This window comes from Gorilla gorilla, chromosome X (assembly GCF_029281585.2).
Source record: "Gorilla gorilla gorilla isolate KB3781 chromosome X, NHGRI_mGorGor1-v2.1_pri, whole genome shotgun sequence".
Taxonomy (NCBI): domain Eukaryota; kingdom Metazoa; phylum Chordata; class Mammalia; order Primates; family Hominidae; genus Gorilla; species Gorilla gorilla.
Genome location: NC_073247.2, coordinates 130505532 through 130527560, shown reverse-complemented (window position 1 = coordinate 130527560; position 22029 = coordinate 130505532). Strand labels below are relative to the sequence as shown.

The window sequence follows — 22029 nt, the reverse complement described above, 5'->3', positions numbered from 1 at the left end:
GAGGCCCAAAAGTACAATTGCTGGACCATGTGATAGTTGCATGTTTCGTTTTTAAACAAACTGCCACTCTCTCAGAGTAGCTGTACCATTTTATGTACCCACAAGAAATATATGAGTGATATGATTTCTTTGCATCCTTACTATTATTGAGGTGTTGTCATTATTTTTATTTTAGCCATTCTGAGAGGTCTGTAGTAATGTTACCAAAACATCAGGAGTTCCATCTAGGTCCTGTTTTCTCACTGCACAGAAAGGCAAACAATGAGACAACGAGTATTGCCAAGGAAGAAGGCTTTAATCAGGTGCAGCAGCCAAGGAGACAAGAGATCAGTCTCAATTCCATCTCCCTGACCAACTAAAATTAGGTGTTTGTATAGCAGGGAAGAAGTGAAACCATGTGTGGGAAAACAGGAATTAGGGAGGGATAAGGAAGAGGAGTTGGTCAACAGGAAGCAGTTGGTTTGTCAGCCAATTAAGAAGGGTGAGGGATCTGGCTTCTCACTGTCCGGATGTGGTGATTTTCAGATCCTGGATACTTTCTGGGAGGCCTGACGGTTTGTTTCCTGAGAAAGGAATTCAGATAAGACAAATGTAACTTTCTCAAGTTTTAAGACTGGAAGGATCAATTTCTATGTTTATTCAAAGAGATCAGAAACATCAGCTCTGTGGGACAATTGGGTTGGTTTCATAGTCACATGGTTTGTATATTTCCCGGTGGTATTCAAGCCAACAACTTATGGAAAACTGCATGATCAAGTGTAAACTCAGCGATTTACAAAGCACACACTTGACCACAGATAATTTTTCTCAACCTAACATTCAGACCCATAAGCCTATTTTTCCACCCTGCTTTAAAATTTTCAGTGCATTGTAAAATATCAGAAAAGGATTGCCCCATATTGGTCTTAATTAATCCATGCTGAAGTACTCTCTTTTAGTATCACATTTCCAATTTGTTTATATTGGTCCTTATCATGTGGGAAAAAATTACACAACACAGATATGCTCTGTACTACCATTTGCAAAAACATTCCGTAGACATATTAGAAGTTGGCATTTGTGTGTGTGTGTGTGTGTGTGTGTGTGTGCATGGCTGTGTTTTTTTTCTATCTTAAGGAAGACTATGTCTTGGTTGTGTGAGAAATTCTAAGCTTCAAGGCCAAACATCAGTTTTCACTTCTTTCACAGATGTCTGACTACGCTTATAAAGAATTTCCAGAATTTGTTGGGCACCGTGGCTGACGCCTGTAACCCCAGCACTTTGGGAGGCTGATGCAAGTGGATCACTTGAGGTCAGGAGTTCGAGACCAGCCTGGCCAACGCGGTGAAACCCCGTCTCTACTAAAAATACAAAAATTAGCCAGGCGTGGTGGCGGGCGCCTGCAATCCCAGCTACTTGAGAGGCTGAGGCAGGAGAATCACTTGAACCCAGGAGGCAGAGGTTGCAGCGAGCCGAGATCGCACCATTGCACTCCAGCCTGGGCAACAAGAGCAAAACTCTGTCAAAAAAAAAAAAGAAAGAAAGAAAAAAGAAAAAAAAGAGAGAGAGGAAGGAAGGAAGGAAGGAAGGAAGGAAGGAAGGAAGGAAGGAAGGAAAAGAGAAAACAAGAAAAATTTCCAGAATCCAATGGGATGCTAAACAAATTTTTAGTCAAAGCAATCTGGAAGAGAAAAAGAGCTACTTTGTGGCAGCAGGGCTGTATTCATTCCTAAATGCCAATGTAGTACGATTTTAAAGGCCAAACAATCATTTGTTCCCAAATTCTCACCCCTGTATATTACAAAGCATCATTATTTAAAAAATCACCGTGAGCCTTATTGGATCCTGATTCAAGCAAATTGTAGGAAAAAAAGACTTATGAGACAATTGGGGAAATGCAAACACTGACTAGATAATTGAGAATATTAAGCAATTATTGTTTATTTTTCAAGTGTGATAATGGTATTGCAGTTTTTTAAAACAAAAAGGGTCCTTAGTTTGTAGAGATATATACTAAAGTATTTACAGATGAAATGATGTGATGTCTGGGACTTGCTTAAAAATAATTCGTCGTGTAGAAAGTAGGAAATGGGTGGCAGTATAAATGAAATAAGATTGACCATTTTGATAATTGTTGAAGCTAGTTGATGGGTATATGACCATTCACTGTAACAGTCTTCTTACTTCTATATATGTTTGAACTCTCCCATAATAAAATATTTGTTTAATCCACCATAAAAGTGGTAGCATGGTTTGGGGAGGCTCCTTGTAATATCAATTTTATCCAGAAATGGTAACCCACAAACTTCTTAGCCCTCCTTGGCTACATTAGCAAAGATGAATTGATCAAACATCTTATGAGGCAGAGGCCACAAGGAACAGGAAATGAGGCAGGACAAGTCTGAAAAGAGGAAGTTAAGAAAGGCTTGGAACATGGACTCTTGCCAGAGTGGACAAGCTATTGCCAACCACTGAACAAAAGGGTTTGAAGTGTAGCAGCTGGAGAGAGGATGCTAAAAGAAAGTAGTAGACTCCTTAGGGGGAAGGTGTCTTGTATATGCATGTTGGTGGGGGGTAGTGGGGTGGAGCTTGAATGTTCAAGGCTGTAAAACAAACTCACCCTTTGATTAGAGCTATCTTTGTCTCCCTTTGGAAACATCATGAAAATAAGACATGTAGAACTGGTTCTTAATCCAAATCTCAAGTCAAACAATAACTCAGAATAATTTTCTGTTTTTTCCCCCATTTTCAAATCTACAAGTCTTAGGTCAGCTGCTTTTTTTCTATACCTGTTTCCATTATTTTCCCAAAACAATCAAAAGTTACTATTTTATTGATTGCGAATGTTAGACCTAAAGGAGCCCTTGTAGATCACTTGCTCCTTTTTTTTCACAAGTGAGCAAACTGAAGCTCAGAGAAAGAAAGAAACTTGCCCTGCATCACACAGTACCTAGCTAGCACAGTGCTGGCACATGGTAGACACTCAATAAATATCTGTTGAATCCAGGGTTGATACATAACCTACCAAGTAATTATAGCCAGCATCTGACCTGACTAGTTGGTTCCCATGTCACATAGCTTTAACATCACCCCCTAATTGAACAGATGAATGAATGAAAATAAAGTAGTAAAGCCAGATTGTTCTTGACTTGCAGACATTCTTTTTCTGTAATTCTAGTTCTAGTCTTCATGGGGCCCTAAGTGGGCAGGCAGGGCCACCTTTGGCTGCGAAGCTTACAGAGAATCCAGGCTTCCTCTGGACTCGATGTTTGTTAATTGTCCCTTAGCCTCCTCAGTGCCCCCAGGTACTGGCCAGCCTTATTTGGGGCTGCATAGCAGGCAGAGTGTACGGCAACCCTCACATGTTAAAGGTTTGATCTGCACTCTCATCCTCAGAAAGTAAGTAATTTGGGCTCCAAACTACCTATTTTACTGTCAGGGAGTGGATACCCAGCATTATTTTTCCAGTTCTCATCTACCCCAGGGATGAGGGGAGAGTGGAAAAAAGAAAAGAAAAAAGGAAAAAAATGCTTTTAAGTGTTCGTAGAAGCATAAATAAGAATTAATGTTGCTAACTGGATTTATACCATAGAATTTTTTTCTAAAAACAGTATAATTGGAAAATGCCATGTCATTACAAATTCACTACAATGAAGGCAAATATTATAGTATGATATTGTAAACCAGGATTGTCATTTTCACATGAGAAGGGACAAGAAATTGGTTCCAGAATAACAGTATGTGCAACCACAACTACCATTTATTAAAGTTCACTGTGCTAAGCATTTTACATTCTATTTCACTGACACCTCACAACAACGCTAGGTGGTAGGTCCTTTTATCAACTTTTTACAGATGAGAACTGAGCCTCAGGTAGATCAAGTTAAGAAAATCTCCCAAAAAGCAGAACCAAAAGACAAAGGGAACATGGGAGAAGAAAGATATGAAAATTACAGAATCAGTCCAGGATGTCCAAAGTACAACTAATAGGAATCCTAGAGATAAAGAAAACAGAAGGGAAGCTATTGGGTGAGAAATAATAGAAAGCAATGTCTCAAAAATGAAGCATGAGATTTTAGATTGAAAGGGCTCACAAAGTCCAGCCCAGTAAATGGAAGAAGATCCACAATAAGGCATATCATTAAAATTTAAAACACCAAGAGAAAAGAGGCCAAGAGAAAACCTTGCAGGTAAAAGTTACCTGTAGAAAATTAGAAATCAATCAGACATTTCTAAAGCAACACTAGAAGCAACAACACATCGGAATAATGCTTTCAACATTCTCAGAGGAAATTGTTTCCAATTAGTAATTCTTCACCTAGTAAAAATTTTAATCATGTGTGAAGATTATATTTAGACAAAAAATGATTTCACAAAAATCACCTTGGCTGGGAGCAATGGCTCATGCCTGTAATCTCAGCACTTGGGAGGCCATAGTGGGAGGATTGTTTGAGGCCAGGAGTTCAACATCAGCTTGGGCAACATGGGGAGACCCCCATCTCTACAAAAAAAATAAAAATTACAGCTGAGCATGGTGGCAAGTGCCTGTAGTCCCAGTTACTCGGAAGGCTGAGGGTAGGAGAATCGCTTGAACCTGGGAAGTTGAGGTTGCAGTGAGCCGAACTCGCATTACTGCACTCCAGCCTGCATGATAAAGTGAGCCCCTGTCTCAAAAAAAATAAATAAATAAAATAAAATGAATAAAACTTAGCTGGGCATGGTGTTATGTGCCCATAGTCCGAGCTAATTGGGAGGCTGAGGTGAGAGGATCACTTGAGCCCAGAAGGTCGAGGCTGCAGTGAGCCGTGATCCTGCCACTGTGTCCAGAATTGGTGGGTTCTTGGTCTCACTGACTTCAAGAATGAAGCCGCGGACCCTCGCGGTGAGTGTTACAGCTCTTAAGGTGGTGCTTCCGGAGTCTGTCCCTTCCGATGTTCAGCTGTGTTCCGAGTTTCTTCCTTCTGGTGGGTTCGTGGTCTCACTGGCTAAGGAGTGAAGCTGCAGACCTTTGCGGTGAGTGTTACAGCTCTTAAGGTAGCTCGTCTGGAGTTGTTCGTTCCTCCCGGTGGACTCGTGGTCTTCCTGGGCTCAGGAGTGAACCTGCAGATCTTCGCGGTGAGTGTTACAGCTCATAAAAGCAGCGTGGACCCAAAGAGTGAGCAGTAGCAAGTTTTATTACAAAGAGCAAAAGAACAAAGCTTCCACCATGGGGAAGGAGACCGGAGCCGGTTGCCACTGCTAGCTCCGGCAGCCTGCTTTTATTCTCTTATCTGGCCCCACCCACATCCTGCTGATTGGTAGAGCCGAGTGGCCTGTTTTGTCAGGGCGCTGATTGGTGCGTTTACAATCCCTGAGCTAGATACAAAGGTTCTCCATGTCCCCATCAGATTAGTTAGATAGAGTTTTGACACACAGGTTCTCCAAGGCCCCACCAGAGCAGCTAGATACAGAGTGTCGATTGGTGCACTCACAAACCTTGAGCTAAACACAGGGTGCTGATTGGTGTATTTACAATCCCTGAGCTACATACAAAGACTCTCCACGTCCCCACCAGACTCAGGAGCCCAGCTGGCTTCACCTAGTGGATCCCGCACAGGGGCTGCAGGTGGAGCTGCCTGCCAGTCCTGCGCCGTGCGCTCGCATTCCTCAGCCCTTGGGTGGTCGATGGGACTGGGCACCGTGGAGCAGGGGGTGGTGCTCGTCGGGGAGGCTCGGGCCGCACAGGAGCCCATGGAGTGGGTGGGAGGCTCAGGCACGGCGGGCTGCAGGTCCCGAGCCCTGCCCGGTGGGAAGGCAGCTAAGGCTCGGTGAGAAATCGAGCACAGCGCCAGTGGGCCGGCACTGCTGGGGGACTCGGTACACCCTCCGCAGCCACTGGCCCGGGTGCTAAGTCCCCCATTGCCCGGGGCCAGCAGGGCTGGCTGGCTGCTCCGAGTGCGGGCCCACCAAGCCCACGCCCACCCGGAACTCCAGCTGGCCCGCAAGCGCCGCACGCAGCCCCGGTTCCCGCTCGCGCCTCTCCCTCCACACCTCCCTGCAAGCTGAGGGAGTGGGCTCCAGCCTTGGCCAGCCCAGAAAGGGGCTCCCACAGTGCAGTGGCGGGCCGAAGGGCTCCTCAAGTGCCGCCAAAGTGGGAGCCCAGGCAGAGGAGGCGCCGAGAGGGAGGGAGGGCTGTGAGGACTGCCAGCACGCTGTCACCTCTCACCATTGCACTCTAGCCTGGGCAATAGAATGAGACCCTGTCTGAAAAAAATAAAAATCACTTCCCATGCAACCTTTCTAAGGAACTTAGTAAACGGTGTGGTCCAGCAAAACCAGGGCATAATCCAAGAAGGGGGACAACGGGGAATGCAGGAAACAGAAGCTGGAAGTGGAGGGAATTCCCAGGATGGCAGCTAGGTGCTCGGCCTAGAGAACAACCATTTCAGGATGGATCAGGAGGGCAGCAAACTCTAAAGAGGGCTGTCTCCCCCCAAAAATTCATGAAACTCATGGATTACCTAACATGTTTGATCATATTGAGTGAAGTGTTACGGTTCTTCAGAAAAGTTTGGGATTGAACTCATGACAGGTACATAAAAAAATAAAGAAAGGGAGACAATATGGGGAAAAAAAACAAAAAATATATAATTAATGGTACAGTGCATAAGTTAACCACAAGCAATATTTACATAAATATAATGCAAATATTGACTATTTTAACGAAAATATTTATATTTTTGGAAGAGAAGTGTGAGTATGTGTGCACATGTGTGTGTTGAGGCATAAAAGCAAGCTAATTCCTCATCTTCCACAGAAGAAAGATCATTTCTAAATCTAAAGATAAGAAATTGCAATATTAGGGTATTATTCAAAAGTAAAGGGTTATATACCAAAAGAAACAGGTAAAACATGTTAAATGTAGTTTAAAATAACACAAACATATTATATCACACTTCTGTAGGTCAGAAGTCCAGCACAGTGTGGCTGCACTCTCTGCTCAGGGTCTCACAAAGCCCAGATTATGGTGTCTGCCAGCTTGTGTTCCTATATGGAGGCTCTGGGAGAAAATCTGCATCCAGGCCCACTCAAGTTATTGGTAGTATCCAGTTCCTTCTCACACTTCCTACATGGCCCCTTACATCCTCAAGCCAGCAACAGCACTTTGAGCCCTTTTTGTGCTTTGGCTCTTTCTCCCTCTTCTGCTTTCAGCCAAAGCAGCCAATTTCTCAGCTTCTAAAGGCTTGATATTGGGCTCACCCAGATAATCCAGGAAAATCTATCTTAAGGCCTGAACCACAATTACATCTGCAAAGTTCCTTTTTCCATGTAAAGTTACATAGCCACAGGTCCCAGAATTAGGGTGTTGACATCTTTTCTAGGAGCAGGAATCAGGGGTAAGGAGGAGTGGGACAGGAGGCTGCTTTTTTTAAATGATAAGCCCTATAATACTCTTTGGCTTTTAAAGTATCATACATGCATATTAAGAAATATTTGTTAGACGCAATCATGGCTGGGCCCTTGTAAAAATCCTGATTTGGGTAGACCACAGGTTTCATCTAATGTATTAATTCCTTTGTTCTTCCCACTGCATTAAAGGGCCTGCTCCTCTGGTTATTTTTGGCAGTTTCGCTACATCCTGTAGTGAATAAGAGGTATTTTCTTGATTTGTAAAACAAAAATCATCTTAACCTTTATTGGATGTCAAAATTAATAGAGCTAATCTAGTCCAACCTCCTCATTTTACAGATGAGAACGCTGATGCCTAGAGATGCCTAGAGCTAGTGTTTATAGCAAAGATTCTCACTTCCAAATGAACTCCACAACCTATGGTCACCATTAGGAGTCATGGATGGGATTTTACATCACTGTCTAACACCTTCATTTTACAGATAGGGAAACAGACCCAGACAGAGAAAGTTATCTGCCCACATTCATTTGGAACTCCTAAATGATAATCCAGGTTTCTTTCCCCTATACAAAGTAGCCTTCCCTTAACTAACCACCTGATACTAGGCCAAATCTTATTGACTTCTAAATTCCTATTACGTAACACATTGCCTAGCTCATAGATAAATGAATGCACAAATGAATCTCTTAAAAGACACTATAGGCCAGGCACGGTGGCTCACGCCTGTAATCCCAGCACTTTGGGAGGCCGAGGCGGGCAGATCACCTGAGGCCGGGAGTTCGAGACCAGCCTGACCAACATGGAGAAACCCCATCTCTACTAAAAATACAAACATTAGCCGGGCGTGGTGGCGGTCACCTAGTCTCAGCTACTTGGGAGGCTGAGGCAGGAGAATCCCTTGAACCCGGGAGGCAGAGATTGTGGTGAACTGAGATTGTGCCATTGCACTCCAGCCTAGGCAACACGAGCAAAATCCCGTCTCAAAAAAACAAAACAAAACAAAAAAGATGCTATAAAATGCTCACTTTGCAATTAATGATTTAAAATCAGAAATCTTCCAGTTGATAAGCAATTTGGCAAAAATGCGAAATAAGATGTTTTTTTCTTTAGGTAACTGCCTTTTGGGGACAAGTAAATATACCACTGACTATATTATACAGGCTTTAAAGTCAGGCTGACTTGCTTCCCAATTTTGTCTTAGTCTCTTACTAGCTATGTGATCTTGCACACATAGCTCAATCGCTCTATGTCTCAGTTTCTTCATCTGTAAAATGACGTTAACAACACAACCTAACTCATGGGACCAGCATAGAGATTATGTGAAATCACACATGTAACTTGGCACATAGGAGCCACTCAGAAACTATTAATTATCTTTTTATAATGGTCTACCCAATAAATGCTGAAAACCAGCAGTTAAATATTTTCCTGTTGCTAATGGTAAACTAAAAATGTGACCATTAGGAAAGACAGTGAAAAGCCAGAGAACCTTCAAGAAGAAATCATCTTGGGGATTGATGTCAAAAATACCTAGCACATCCAAATGTCAGTAAAACTCCTCCCTTGCTTAAAGTAAAAGCATGCCAAGATTTAGCTACAGTATTTACAAAAAAGACTTTGCTTGACTCAACCGTTAGGGTTTAAAAGAAAACAGAGTCTCTGAAATAAATGTTCTTGTCCTCTTGCTTTCTTTTAAAACTACTACTAAGTTAGTAGCATAATGTGCTATTCATGTGAGCATAAGTTACACCTTTAAAAGAGCAAGAGTTCATGGAAACAAGGAAATGATAAATTCATCTGGAAATCAAATGTGCTTAGATCACTCTGGCTCCTCTACCCCTGAGACAAAGTGATCATGTTTGTGGCTACAGGAATTTGTTTTCCATAGATCTCACACAAATTTACGACCTCAAAGGGGTTCTCAATTTTAAATGTTTTCTGTTGTAATACTCACTGTTGATGTGTTAAGAATCAGAAAATAGGTTTCTTATTTTAAAATAACAAGAACAACAAAACAGCTACACTTACCTAGAAACGGATTTTCAGAATCTTCCTGGATAATTCCAGATAAATAACTTGACCAAGATCAGTACCCTCACTCTTACCCTAGGGTTTGGATTCTATAAAGATTCAGGGTAATTAGCAAATGTGATCTGGCTGAAGACACACTCCTTGAGCTTAACACAAATGAGGGGAAGAAAACCTCCATGACATTAAAACCATTTTGCTGTAGTTATAGAAAATATGAAACTATATCACCAGCTTTTAAAAGGACAGCTATTGAAAACTGATTTTTTCTTTTTTCTTTTTCTTTTTTTTTTTTTTTTTTTTTTTTTTGAGACGGAGTCTCGCTCTGTTGCCCAGGCTGGAGTGCAGTGGCATGCTGCAAGCTCCACCTCCCGGGTTCACGCCATTCTCCTGCCTCAGCCTCCCGAGTAGCTGGGACCACAGTCGCCCACCACTACGCCCAGCTAATTTTTTTGTATTTTTAGTACAGATGGGGTTTCACCGTGTTAGCCAGGATGGTCTGGATCTCCTGACCTCGTGATCAGCCCGCTTCGGCCTTCCAAAGTGCTGGGATTACAGGCGTGAGCCACTGCGTCCAGTCAAAAACTGACTTTCTTAGTCTCTAATCTAACCTGCTAATATATTCCCTTGTGACTAGACATTGCACATCATGTATATCATTAATCATATTGCATTCCACTTTAGCTTAATATTAGAAAGGACCAACCCTCCATTTCCATTAATTATCATAACTACAATTTATTGAATACTTAAGTCCCTTCAAGTGCTGCTTACAAAGGCTAAATTAATATTAAACTAAGTGTATTCATGCCCTTATCAGAAAACATAGGCACACCAGAACAGCCAGAACATCAAAGAAGCTCATGATGAATGATTATAAGATAAAATAGCTGGCTTGGAATTTTTTCATAATGTTTCTTCTTTTAACTCCAATTTTCTCTACCTCCCACCATTTCCCCAAAATAAGACCAAAGGAAAACATTTGGGTGACATACAAAAAGACAATATTTATTTTACTCAAGCTTTCCTATAAGAAGTTAAACAGAAACAATCCCTGGTTGAAGACTACCAAAAATGTTAACATTGTTTCACATATCCCTTCAGTGCCCAGATGAAGGAAAAAACTTAACTGAACGAAAGAATAAGAATTACCATCCTGACACTGGGTTTGCTTAGGTATGTTAGGAAACAATCCACATAGGCTAGACCTAAAATAGTAAATGAGCCTACTAATTTCCCACAGGGGATGGGAAATCCACTGATACAGACACCTCCAAGAGCTCCCAAGACCTAGGGATCACTTTTTGGTGACTGTAAAACCACCACAGGTATTCCCATAACTTCCTTTTCTCTCCCTTTTCCCTCAGCTATTTTACTGCTAAAAGAAGAGGATCACTTCCCCACTCCCAGACTGCCTGACTATCAGCATCAATGTTTGTTGGGAATTTCACAGCATCCTCTTCATGGCCATCTAAATAGGATAACAGTAAAAATGGCTAGGGGGAGGCATGGGTTTTGCTTCCCAGAATTATAAAATACCTGGAAAGGAATTAATCTCATTCCTATAAAGGAAAACCAAATATTCTTTCTAGAGAACAGCAGAACAAAGTAGAACATCTACTATGGCTGTCTCCCAGCCTCAATCTGACTTCAAGAATAACTTTACATCTGCCATTGTCATGAACCCCAGCTTCCTCAGAGAAGCCAGGGCACCATGCTTCTACACGGCCATGGAAGCAGGTTGCCACTTGTACCCAAACCTGTAGAGAGTGAGGGTTTCTTATCTCCCCTCCCCTAGGAGCAGGAATTGCAAGTAGCATTATTGTATTAATATGACTGGTAAATGTTTGAACAACTTGGAAATAAAGTTCTCAAGTTCCTACCAGTAATATGAGTCTGTGTGTGAGGAAAGAAATGGGGTGGGGGAAATGCCTCTCATTTCCCATACTTCTTTAAATTTGGGGGAAGTAAGAGTAGAGGGGATATATACGGATATGTTGTGTGGATAGGTGAGAATGGAACCCAATATATGCCCCCCAAAAGCATAAACAGAGCCTTGGCTGGCTGGCTACCAATGTAAGACACAAAAGCTATTTAATTAATCATTTATGGCAGAGAAAAGAGGAATCCTGGACCCATCTTGTAAAGAAAGAGAAATAGGTTCAACTATTCTTTTTTTCTCAAGCGAATACCAATGTTCTACGTGAAGATACCACCTCATCTCTGTTTAGAAAATGCACAAATATCAATGCTGAAAACCCTCACATGGAAGTTACAAAATATGCAAGAATTAGTCATTGTTTCTCAGATTACTCACACTTAACCTGAGATGCTAATTATCCTCTGCTCCTCCAGGTCTCCTGAGCAGATTTACATCCTAATTTCCAATGAAAGTCAAAAGGCTACAAGGAAGGGAAGGAGGGAGAATGCAAAAGGGGAAATCAGTGTTGGAATTGAGGAGTTAAAAGGTCTGAAAAATGACTGGTGGAGATTAAAAAAAAAAGTGGCAAGAACTGAGGAGTCTCAAATAGACTGTAAACCCCTGGAAGGGGTCTGTGCTTCACACCCGGGGGCCTAGCACAAACCAAAGACACAGTAAATGCTACTTGAGTAGCAGAGGTGAAGAAAATACATTGTTAGAGACTTCATGGTTGAAACTCTAATACCCAAGGAGTCATTCTACCTCCACTGCCCCTAACAGCCTACAATGGCTTTGAAAGGTCTTGGCAAAGAAGCTGCCTCTGGTTTTTCTGTAATTGTCATCATCATGGCCAACACTGATTTCTGGGGCTTTCAAAGCAGAGGAAAATGCTGTCGAAGGGAATGATGACTCCAGAATATTAAGAGGTTTTTTTGTTTTTTTTGTTTTGTTTTGTTTTTTAGACAGAGTCTTGCTCTGTCACCCAGGCTAGAGTGCAGTGGTGTGATCTCTGCTCACTGCAACCTCCACCTCCCAGGTTCAAACAATTCACCTGCCTCAGCTTCCCGAGTAGCTGGGATTACAGGCACGCGCCACCACACCTGGTTAATTTTTGTAGTTTTAGTAGAGACGAGGTTTCACCATTTTGGCCAGGCTGGTCTGGAACTCCTGACCTCGAGTGATCCACCCGCCTCGGACTCCCAAATTGCTGGGATTACAGGCGTGAGCCACCGGACCCAGCCCAGACTGTTAAAAGAGTTTTAATAGCCACAAACATGGTTCAATAGGATCCCAAACAATACATATCAGATTTTATCCATTTTGTTTGCTACATGTTCTCTGTGACTCAAGTGTGACATTAGCATTTGCACCCCAAATGAGTTCCCCTACAAATAAAATTTGTTCATGTTGACACAAAGAACACAAAGCAAGTATAGATCCCTCAGAAAGTTGTCACAACTCTTGATAAGATTAAATCCACCGCTATCATCACTTTTTGCTTTGTCCCCTAGTTTGAAGCCTGCTGGCTTTTATAACTCAATGAGAATGACTCCACACTCTTCTCCAAAGCGCCCATTATTTTTAGTTTTTCGGTGCGCGACTCAACATAAAGACCTGTGGCTCTTATGAGCTGCCTGTTTTTAAATGGTGCAGTAGTTCAGTTTCCATTTAATAAGTCCCCAGATAACAAATGGAGAATGGGAAGAATCTTCTCAAGGTCACAGTGAAGGTAAAAATAAATTATCTCCATCACTGAGAGGCTTTCTTCAGGTTTTCTATCAGCACTACAGAGTCGGTTTCCTCCTTGGTTTGCTTCTCATAGATGTCATACTTCTTCCAGTGCTAGAAGGGAGGAAAAAAACACATACACAATGACATTTCTAAACAGTGTTCTTTCCCTGAGTACTTAGTGCCAATGCTTATTTTTAGGTTTGTGTGGATAGAACCGTAGGGGTATGATTTCCTGTTTTTTTTTTTTTTGACCTAAGAATCTTTATCTATCTGAATGATTAATGAAACAGAACAATCAGGAATTAATATTAAATGGAGGTGGGAATCATGAGATAGTTACATGATGTACAATGACTATCTCCAGAAATAAACAAATTTGGACATTTCCACCACTGGAAATAAAATCTATTAAGAAGAATAAAAGGATGTCATGCCCTTCTTACTCCAACTGTTTTGCTGAGACCTTTATTACCTTTATTTTCTTAATGCTCATTGCTCCAGAGACATAATAGGTTCAAAAAGTCAAGCAGCATCGAGATGAATGGTAAAACATAAGATGTTCCTAAAGTCTTACTGCAATCGAAATTGCTGAAAGACCCTATATTAAGAGCTTCATCTAACATCATTTGCTAGAACAGGAAATTACACATAAAGCACACTTATCTTGAACCCAATTCAAGCATGTCTCTTATGGTAAAAGCCAATATCCTGGTCCTTGCCTTTTTTTTACTTTTACTTGTAAATCAGAGGAAAGGGTGAAACATGAGCTCGGTCCTCTCATCTGTAAAATAAAGTTGTTATACTAAACCAGGGGTCAGCAAACTATGGTCCACAGGTCAAATCCGGCTGAATGCTGGTCTTTGTTTCATATTGCCTTCACCTGCATTCATGTTATAATGGCAGAGTTGAGTTGTGACAGAGACTGAATGGCTTGCAAAAACAAAATCATTTATTATCTGGCCCTTTACAGAAAAAAGTCTACCAAACCCTGCATTAGGTTATGTCTAAGCTCGTTTTCTGCACAGATGTTCTTAGAAAAGAAATGGAAAGAAGAAAAACAAACAAGAGCTGCCTCAGGTTGTGCAACTGAAGATGGACTGGGCAAGTTAAGAGATGAGGGGATGAGTTGGGAAACACTGCTCAAAATATGCAAATTATTCTAAACAAATTATATAACCCTGACACACCTACTAGAATGGCTAAAATTAAAAATACTGACAATCCCAAGTGCTCATAAGAACGCAGAGAAACTAGATCTCTATGTATTGTTGGTAAAAATAAGATAGTGCAGTCATTATGGAAAACAGTCTGACACTTGGTTATAAAATAACACATACACTTACCACATGACCCAGAAATCCCACTCCCAGGTATTTACCCAAGAGAAATGAAAACATGTCACAAAAAGACTTCTACATGAATGTTTATAGCATTTTCACTAATAATAGATTAAAAACTAGATACAACTCTGATGTCCTTGAACAAGTGAATGGTTAAATAAACTGTGGTACAACCATATTATAGAATACTGCTCAGCAATAAAAGGAAATGAACTACTGACACACACCACAGTGTGGATGTCTCTTAAACGCATTATGCTGAGTAAAAGAAGCCAAACTCAAAAAGCTATGTACTGTGTGATTTCATTTATAGGACATCTTGTAAGACTTTAGGGACAGAAAACTGATCAGTGTTTGCAAGGCGATTAACAGAGGGGGTTGACTGCAAAGGACCACAAGATAACTTTTAGGAGATGATGGAAATATTCTATGTTTTTAATGGAGCAGTGGTTACAAAATTGCATATATTTGCTAACATTCTTCTAACTGAACACTCAAAAAAGAGTAAATTTTATTGTAAATTACACCTCAAACTTGATTTTAAAACATGTGAAATGTATAGATTTCTAATAAAAACAATTTGAAAAAAATTATATAACCTTGAAAAAATGGCTTATTTAATAAATGACACTAAGACAACTGGGTAATATAAGCATTTGAAAACAATGCTAAACCCTACCTCATAGCCTACATGAATAAATCCCTGATGGATTAAAGATCTCAATGTTAAAAAAAATCAAATAAGTACTAGAAAAATATGTAGAGGAACAACTATATAAATCTAAGGTGGAAAGGGCTCTTTACACCTAAAAATACAGGAAGATTTGACTGCATAAAAAAGGAAAAACCTTTTGTACATCATTAATCACCCTAAATACAATACAAAGGAAAACATGGATAAGAAGCCAAAGGGTTAATATCTAATATGTAAAGAGCTTTACAAACCACCAAAAGATGAATACAACAAGGAAAAATGGACGTGGAACAAGAATTTCACAAAAGAATTAATTCAAGCCAATAAACTTGGGAAAAAGTACAAAACCTGACTGTAAAATTAAGACGCTCTTTTCTCATCTATTAACTTGGCAAGAATTTTAAAATTAGGTAATATCATATTGGCAAAAGTATGGTCAAACAACCAGTCGAACATACTGCTGGTAGGTATATGAACTGACACAACTTAGTTGTAATCTATGCTTCTTATGAAAAAATTTGTTTGTGCATTTTAATGCCCCAGTTTCCTTAACACAAAGGAATCATACTCTCCATATGTAACCTGGGTGTTTCACCTAACAGTGTATGTTATATTTTTATACATCAGTAAAAGTGATCTACCTCATTTTAACCTCTACATAATATTTCATTGCATGAATGCACCATAACTTATTTAGCCAGTTTCCTTAATGGGAATTTAATTTGTACAACCTTTCTGGATGACAATTTGTCAATACAGGTAGAATATCCCTTATGCAAAATGCTTGGGACCAGAAGGGTTTCAGCTTTTGGAATATTTGCACTATATACTTACCAGCTAAGCATCACTAACGCAAAAATCTGAAATTCAAAATGTTGCAATGAACATTTCCTTTGAATGTCACGTTAGAAAGTTTCAGATTTGGGAGCATTTCGGATTTTAGATTTTCAGATTAGGAATACTCAGCCTGTATCAGTCAAAGAGTTTAAAATATATATACCCTCCCCCTTGATCATGCAATTTGGCTTGTAACAATTTATCCTAAGACAGTAATAAAATATTAATACATATGCTTATACTTAGCTGTGAAATGATGCCTATACAATGAAATTTAGGATTCATCCAAATGCCAATAGAAATTTTGTTAAGTACATTATAATACGTACACACAATGGAATATTATTTAGCCACTAAAAACTATATTATAGGGGACCAGGGTTGACTAACTTTTCCTGAAAATGGCTAGATAAGAAGCATTTTCAGCTTCGGGGGCCATATAGTCTCTGTGCCTATAAAACAACTCTGCTGTTGTAGCATGAAAGCAGCCACAGACAATACATAAATGAATGGGCCTGGCCAACAAAACTGTATGACATTGAAATCTTAATTTCATGTGCCATGAAATAGTATTCTTACATTTTTTTCCCAACTATTTAGAAGCACAAAAACCATTCTTAGGTTAAAGACTGTACAAAAACAAGTGGCAGGCAGAATTTGCCCCTTGGTCTATAGTTTGCAGAAAAATTCTGCGAAGAAGATGGTGGTAGCAGCATCGTTTTTGAATATTCCCAAATATCAACATAAAAAAACACAAGTTGGAAATATAAATAGGAAAGTGTTGCATGAAGTCAGGGACCACGAATGGAGGGACCTGCTGAAGTCATGACAGAAGAATATAAATTGTGAAGATTTCATGGACATTTATTAGTTCTCCAAATTAATATTTTTATAATTTCTTACGTCTGTCTTTACTGCAATCTCTGAACATACATTGTGAAGATTTCATAGACATTTATCACTTCCCCAATCAATACTCTTATAATTTCCTATGCCTATCTTTACTTTAATCTCTTAATCCCGTCATCTTCATAAACTGAGGATGTATGTCGCCTCAGGCCCCTGTGATGATTGCATTAACTGCACAAATTGTTCATAAAGCATGTGTGTTTGAACAATATGAAATCTGGGCACCTTGAAAAAAGAACAGGATAACAGCAATGTTCAGGGAACAAGGGAGATAACCATTAGGTCTGACTGCCTGGAGCCGGGCAGGACAGAGTCATATTTCTCTTATTGCCGAAAACAGGTAAGAGAAATATCGCTGAATTATTTCCCCAGTAAGGAATATTAGCAATTAACAGCCCTGGGAAAAGAATGCATTCCCAGGAGGAGGCCTCTAAAATGGCTGCTCTAGGAGTGTCTGCCTTACGCAGTCATAGATAGAGATGAAACACGCCCTAGTCTCCTGCAGCACCCTCAGGCTTATTAGGATTAGGAAATTCCTGCTTAGTAAATTTTAGTCAGAATGGTTGTCTGCTCTCAAACCCTGTTTCCTGATGTTTATCAATGACAATGCATGCACAGCAGGACCAGGAACCTCATTAGTAATTCTAGTTTTGTCCTGGCCTTGTGACCTTGCCCTGCCCATTTGCCTTGTGATATTTTGTTGCCCTTGAAGCATGTGATCTCTGTGATCCACACCCTATTCGTACACTCCCTCCCCTTTGAAAATTGCTAATAAAAACTTGCTGGTTTTACGGCTTAGGGGGCATCACGGAACCTGCTGACATGTGATGTCTCCCCCGGACATCCAGCTTTAAAATTTCTCTCTTTTGTACTCTTTCCCTTTATTTATCAGACCGGCCAACACTTAGGGAAAATAGAAAAGAACTTATGTTGAAATATTGGGGGCTGGTTCCCCCAATAGGAAAGTAAATCCAAAATCTACCAACACAAGATAAAATCTACAACAAAACAAGATGAAAATATTTCCCCCATGAACCTCAAAGTAAGAGTGAATGTGGACAAATTAGAGATAGTTACAGGACCAAAACGGTATCAGCTGTGGAAGAGTATATAAACGGACTCAACATGGCATCCTATAGATCTGAGAACTGTAAAATAACTCAACTTCAGCAAGCAAATTTATGAACAGCTGATAAAGGGAAGGGTTTGCATTTTCAAACAGTGATTGAGTGCAAGGAGTCCATGCTCTAGACTGAAAGCAGCCTGGGCCTCCAGAAACTCAAAACTAATCCTTAATCCCTTCCAGGGCAAAGCTGCACTCTGAGGAGAAACTGGTGAAACTGGATTACAAATTGGTCAGGACAGGGACAAGAGCGACAAAAAAGAAAGCCTAGATCAAAGCAGAAAAGGTAGACAGAAAGGGCCAGGAGATTTCAGAATGTAATTCACTAGAGGATGGAGCTCTACAGCCATAAAATTAGGGAATAAACAACTTGTCTCAATCAAGCCTCCTTCTAAAAGTTCAGGAAACTGATTTCATACAAAAATGAACAACAGAAGCCAAGTGTGGTTGTTCACACCTATAATCCCAGAACTTTGGGAGGCCAAGGCAGGAGGATTGCTTGAGCCCAGGAATTTGAGACCAGCCTGGGCAATATGGTGAAACCCCACCTCTACAAAAAAAATAATTTCTTTTTTGTTTTGAGATGGAGTCTCACACTGTTGCCCGGGCTGGAGTGCAGAGGTGTGATCTTGGCTCACTGCAACTTCTGCCTCCAGGTTCAAGCGATTCTCCTTGCCTCAGCCACCCAAGTAGCTGGGATTACAAGTGCCCGCCACCAAGCCTGGCTAATTTTTTTGTATTTTTAGTAGAGACGGGGTTTTGCTATGTTGGCCAAGCTGTTCTTGAACTCCTGACCTTGTGATCTGTCTGCCTCAGCCTCCCAAAGTGACAATTATTTTTAAAATAAAAAATGTTTAAAATTAAAGAATAAAATAAAAATGAGCCACAGAATAATACTCTTACAGAATTAAAACATAACAGAATGATATATCCACAAAATAGATGAAAACTACAACCTAATATTTCAAAACTAGCTGAAGTATATTTAAAAAGTTACGTGATATGAAAAAAAGTAAACAATGTAGAAAAATATATTAAAAGTCAATATAAACAACTCAGAAATTGGATGACAAAACTCACAGAAGAATTAAAAGTAAAAGAAGGCCGGGCGCAGTGGCTCATGCTTGTAATCCCAGCACTTTGGGAGGTCAAGGTGGGTGGATCACTTGAGGTCAGGGGTTCAAGACCAGCCTGGCCAACATGGTGAAACCCCATCTCTAATAAAAATACAAAATTAGCCAGGCATGGTGGCATGTGCCTGTAATCCCAGCTACTTGGGAGGCTGAGGCAGGAGAATCACTTGAACCTGGGAGGCAGAGTTTGCAGTGAGCCAAGCTCGCACCACTGCACTCCAGCCCGGGCGATGGAGTGAGACTCCATCTCAAAAAATAAAACAAAATAAAAGTAAAAGAAAATAATCATTTCAAAATTGAAGACTAAGCTAGAAGAAACACAGGGCAAATAAACACAACATATCATCAGATAAGATCTTAAATAGATTAAAAAGTAGGATTTTTTAACAAAAATGAAATGAAGGTGGATGGAAATTATTCAAGAGGATGTGAAAGGGCTGGAAGGGCTGGGTGCAGTGGCTCACACCTATAATTCCTGAACTCTGGAAGTTCCAGGTGGGAGAATAACTTGAAGCCAGTAGTTCAAGACCAGACTGGGCAACACAGCAAGACCGCATCTCTAAAAAAAATTTAAAAATTAGCCAGGCATGGTGGCACATGCCTGTCCCAGCTATTCAGGAGGCTGAATTGGGAGGATCACTTGAGCCCAGATGTTGGAGGCTGCAATAAGCTATCATGGTGCCACCATACTCCAGCCCAGGCAACAGAGCAAGACCCTGTGCCAAAACAAAAAAGATGTGAAAGGTCAAAGAAAACATGGGAAGAGAATAACTAAAATCTGTAAGTGAAGAAACTTTTACTAAAATTAAAAAAAAAAAAAGATCTAAAATTACATACTGAGAAAGCACACCATACACCACAAAAAATCACAACACCAACACATATTCTGGTAAAATTATTGGACTTTGAAGAAAAAAATCCTTTGACAACCAGCCAAAAAGACCAAGTGTTTTAATACAGGAGGAAAATTATATTGTCTGCTGACTCTGACAAAACATATTACGCCAGAAGAAAATGGATGACACATTTAAGATACGCAAGGCAGGACCTATGAGCCATGGATTTTATATTTTGCCAAAATGACTTTCAATGATAAATGTAGCGAATTCCATCAATTTGTAAATAATTTAGGAAATGCCAGTCCCATGAATCCTTCCTGAGAAAACTTTCGAGCTTCAAACAACCCAAATGACTGGAGCAATGTTGACATAAAAAATGGTAGTGAGCATCAAGTGTATCTCCACACACTGAAGTAAGACTAAATGAGGGCTCTATATGAGGACACAATGGAGATGCTCAACAACTTTAAAAATGGGGAGCAAATGGGGAGAGCATATGGAAAAATATCTTTTCAATCATCATTAAAAATTATTTTATATCAAAAGTTCAGAAATTCCTTTAATTCTCATTTGTTACATTCAAATACAATTCAATATGACAGTGTTATTAAGACACATAGTAAAGGTTCCATAAGTATGAACTATTATTATTGTGGTGGCTATTACTCCATTTATCACTAAAGGTATTTCAGTTTCCCTATGTTGTTCACATACCATTAAAGATAGTTATGTCTGGGTGACAGGATTAAGAGTGATTTTGTCTTTCTCTCTTGACTATCTGTAGTTCTAATTTGTCTATACTAAATGTATCCTGCTTTTAAAAGAATATATACATACATACATATATATATATATATATTTTTTTTTTTTTTTGAGACAGAGTCTCATTTTTGTTGCCCAGGCTGGAGTGAAGTGGCTCAATCTCAGCTCATTACAACCTCCGCCTCCCGGGCTTAAGCGATTCTCCTGCCTCAGCCTCCCAAGTAGCTGGGATTACAGGCATGCATCACCATGCCCGGCTAATTTTGTATTTTTAGTAGACGGGGTTTCACCATGTTGGCCAGGTTGGTCTCGAACTCCTGACCTCAGGTGATCCGCTTGCCTCAGCCTCCCAAGTGATCAGAAAAAAAAAGTTTTAATTAAAAAAATGCATGAATGTATAGTGGTGAAGTGTGTGTGTGTGTGTGTGTGTGTGTGTGTGTAAGTAATATGGATTTTTCACAAATAAAAACTGTATAACTATTAAAAATGCACCCTGAAAATTACACTTTTGTTTCCGGTCATTAGACCCAACACTTGGCTGTGCTGGACAAGAAAAAAGCAATTTGTTTTAATGAGGTGAACACTACAACAGAAAGGGCTTCTCAGAATACATTAATCTTTCTGATTGCCTTTTTTCATACCCAAAATTTGAATTACTCTCATTTCCACCCTTTATCAACACAGTGGCCTTTTCCTGAGTACTGCTTCTATGAATATGTCCATGTAAGGTAAAAGAAATAAATGCAATGGCTCTTTCCTATTATTCAATTCTGTGAATTATATGCCTGTCTAATTTTAAAACCACTTGCAGAAAAAAATAAACAAATCCACACAATTACCAGCCCAAAATTCAATTCTTACTGCCAATTTTAAAAACAAAGTAATCAACAACAGAGTAATGGCCAAAGATGAAAAACATCACAGATGAAGAAAATCAGTGATTAGGGGGCTTACACAACTGGCTTTTAGTTGGTAATTATCTGAGCCTAGAAAAATGGCATGTTATATAGGTTTTTATAATTTAAAGGCATAAATTTGGTAGTACAATGAAATATCAAGTCTCAACTTAAGATTACTTTCAAGATTTGGTTAAGATATTTTCCAGAGTGGATTGTCTACAGAAGTGAAGTGAGCTTCATGTACCTTAGCCCCATGCAAAAACACTGGCCTTTGGTATACAAGTCTACCTATTTCATGCCCCAGTCTCTCTTCAGATTAACATTCAAAACAGAAAGTTATACAAAATGAATTGTAGATCTCCACACCTTAAAATCATTGCAACTTGAAAAAGAAAAAGTTGAGGCTCGGCACGGTAGCTCATGCCTGTAATCCCAGCACTTTG

The 22029-nt window shown here is 40.0% G+C and overlaps 1 protein-coding gene across 2 annotated transcripts in view; it reads right to left on the bottom strand.

Annotated features, from left to right (window-relative positions):
- Positions 1-276: 276 nt before the first annotated feature.
- Positions 277-22029, bottom strand: part of IL13RA1 (interleukin 13 receptor subunit alpha 1) — a 77158-nt gene continuing 55405 nt past the window's right edge. Inside the window, exon 11 of one of the 2 annotated variants that reach the window (XM_019019634.3) lies at positions 277-563. In XM_019019634.3, the coding sequence (XP_018875179.3) occupies positions 522-563 (42 nt within the window). In that variant the 3' untranslated portion in view covers positions 277-521. Of the gene's footprint in view, positions 564-10385; positions 13162-22029 lie in introns of those variants that run through there. The other variant, XM_004064763.5, reaches the window with a different exon arrangement.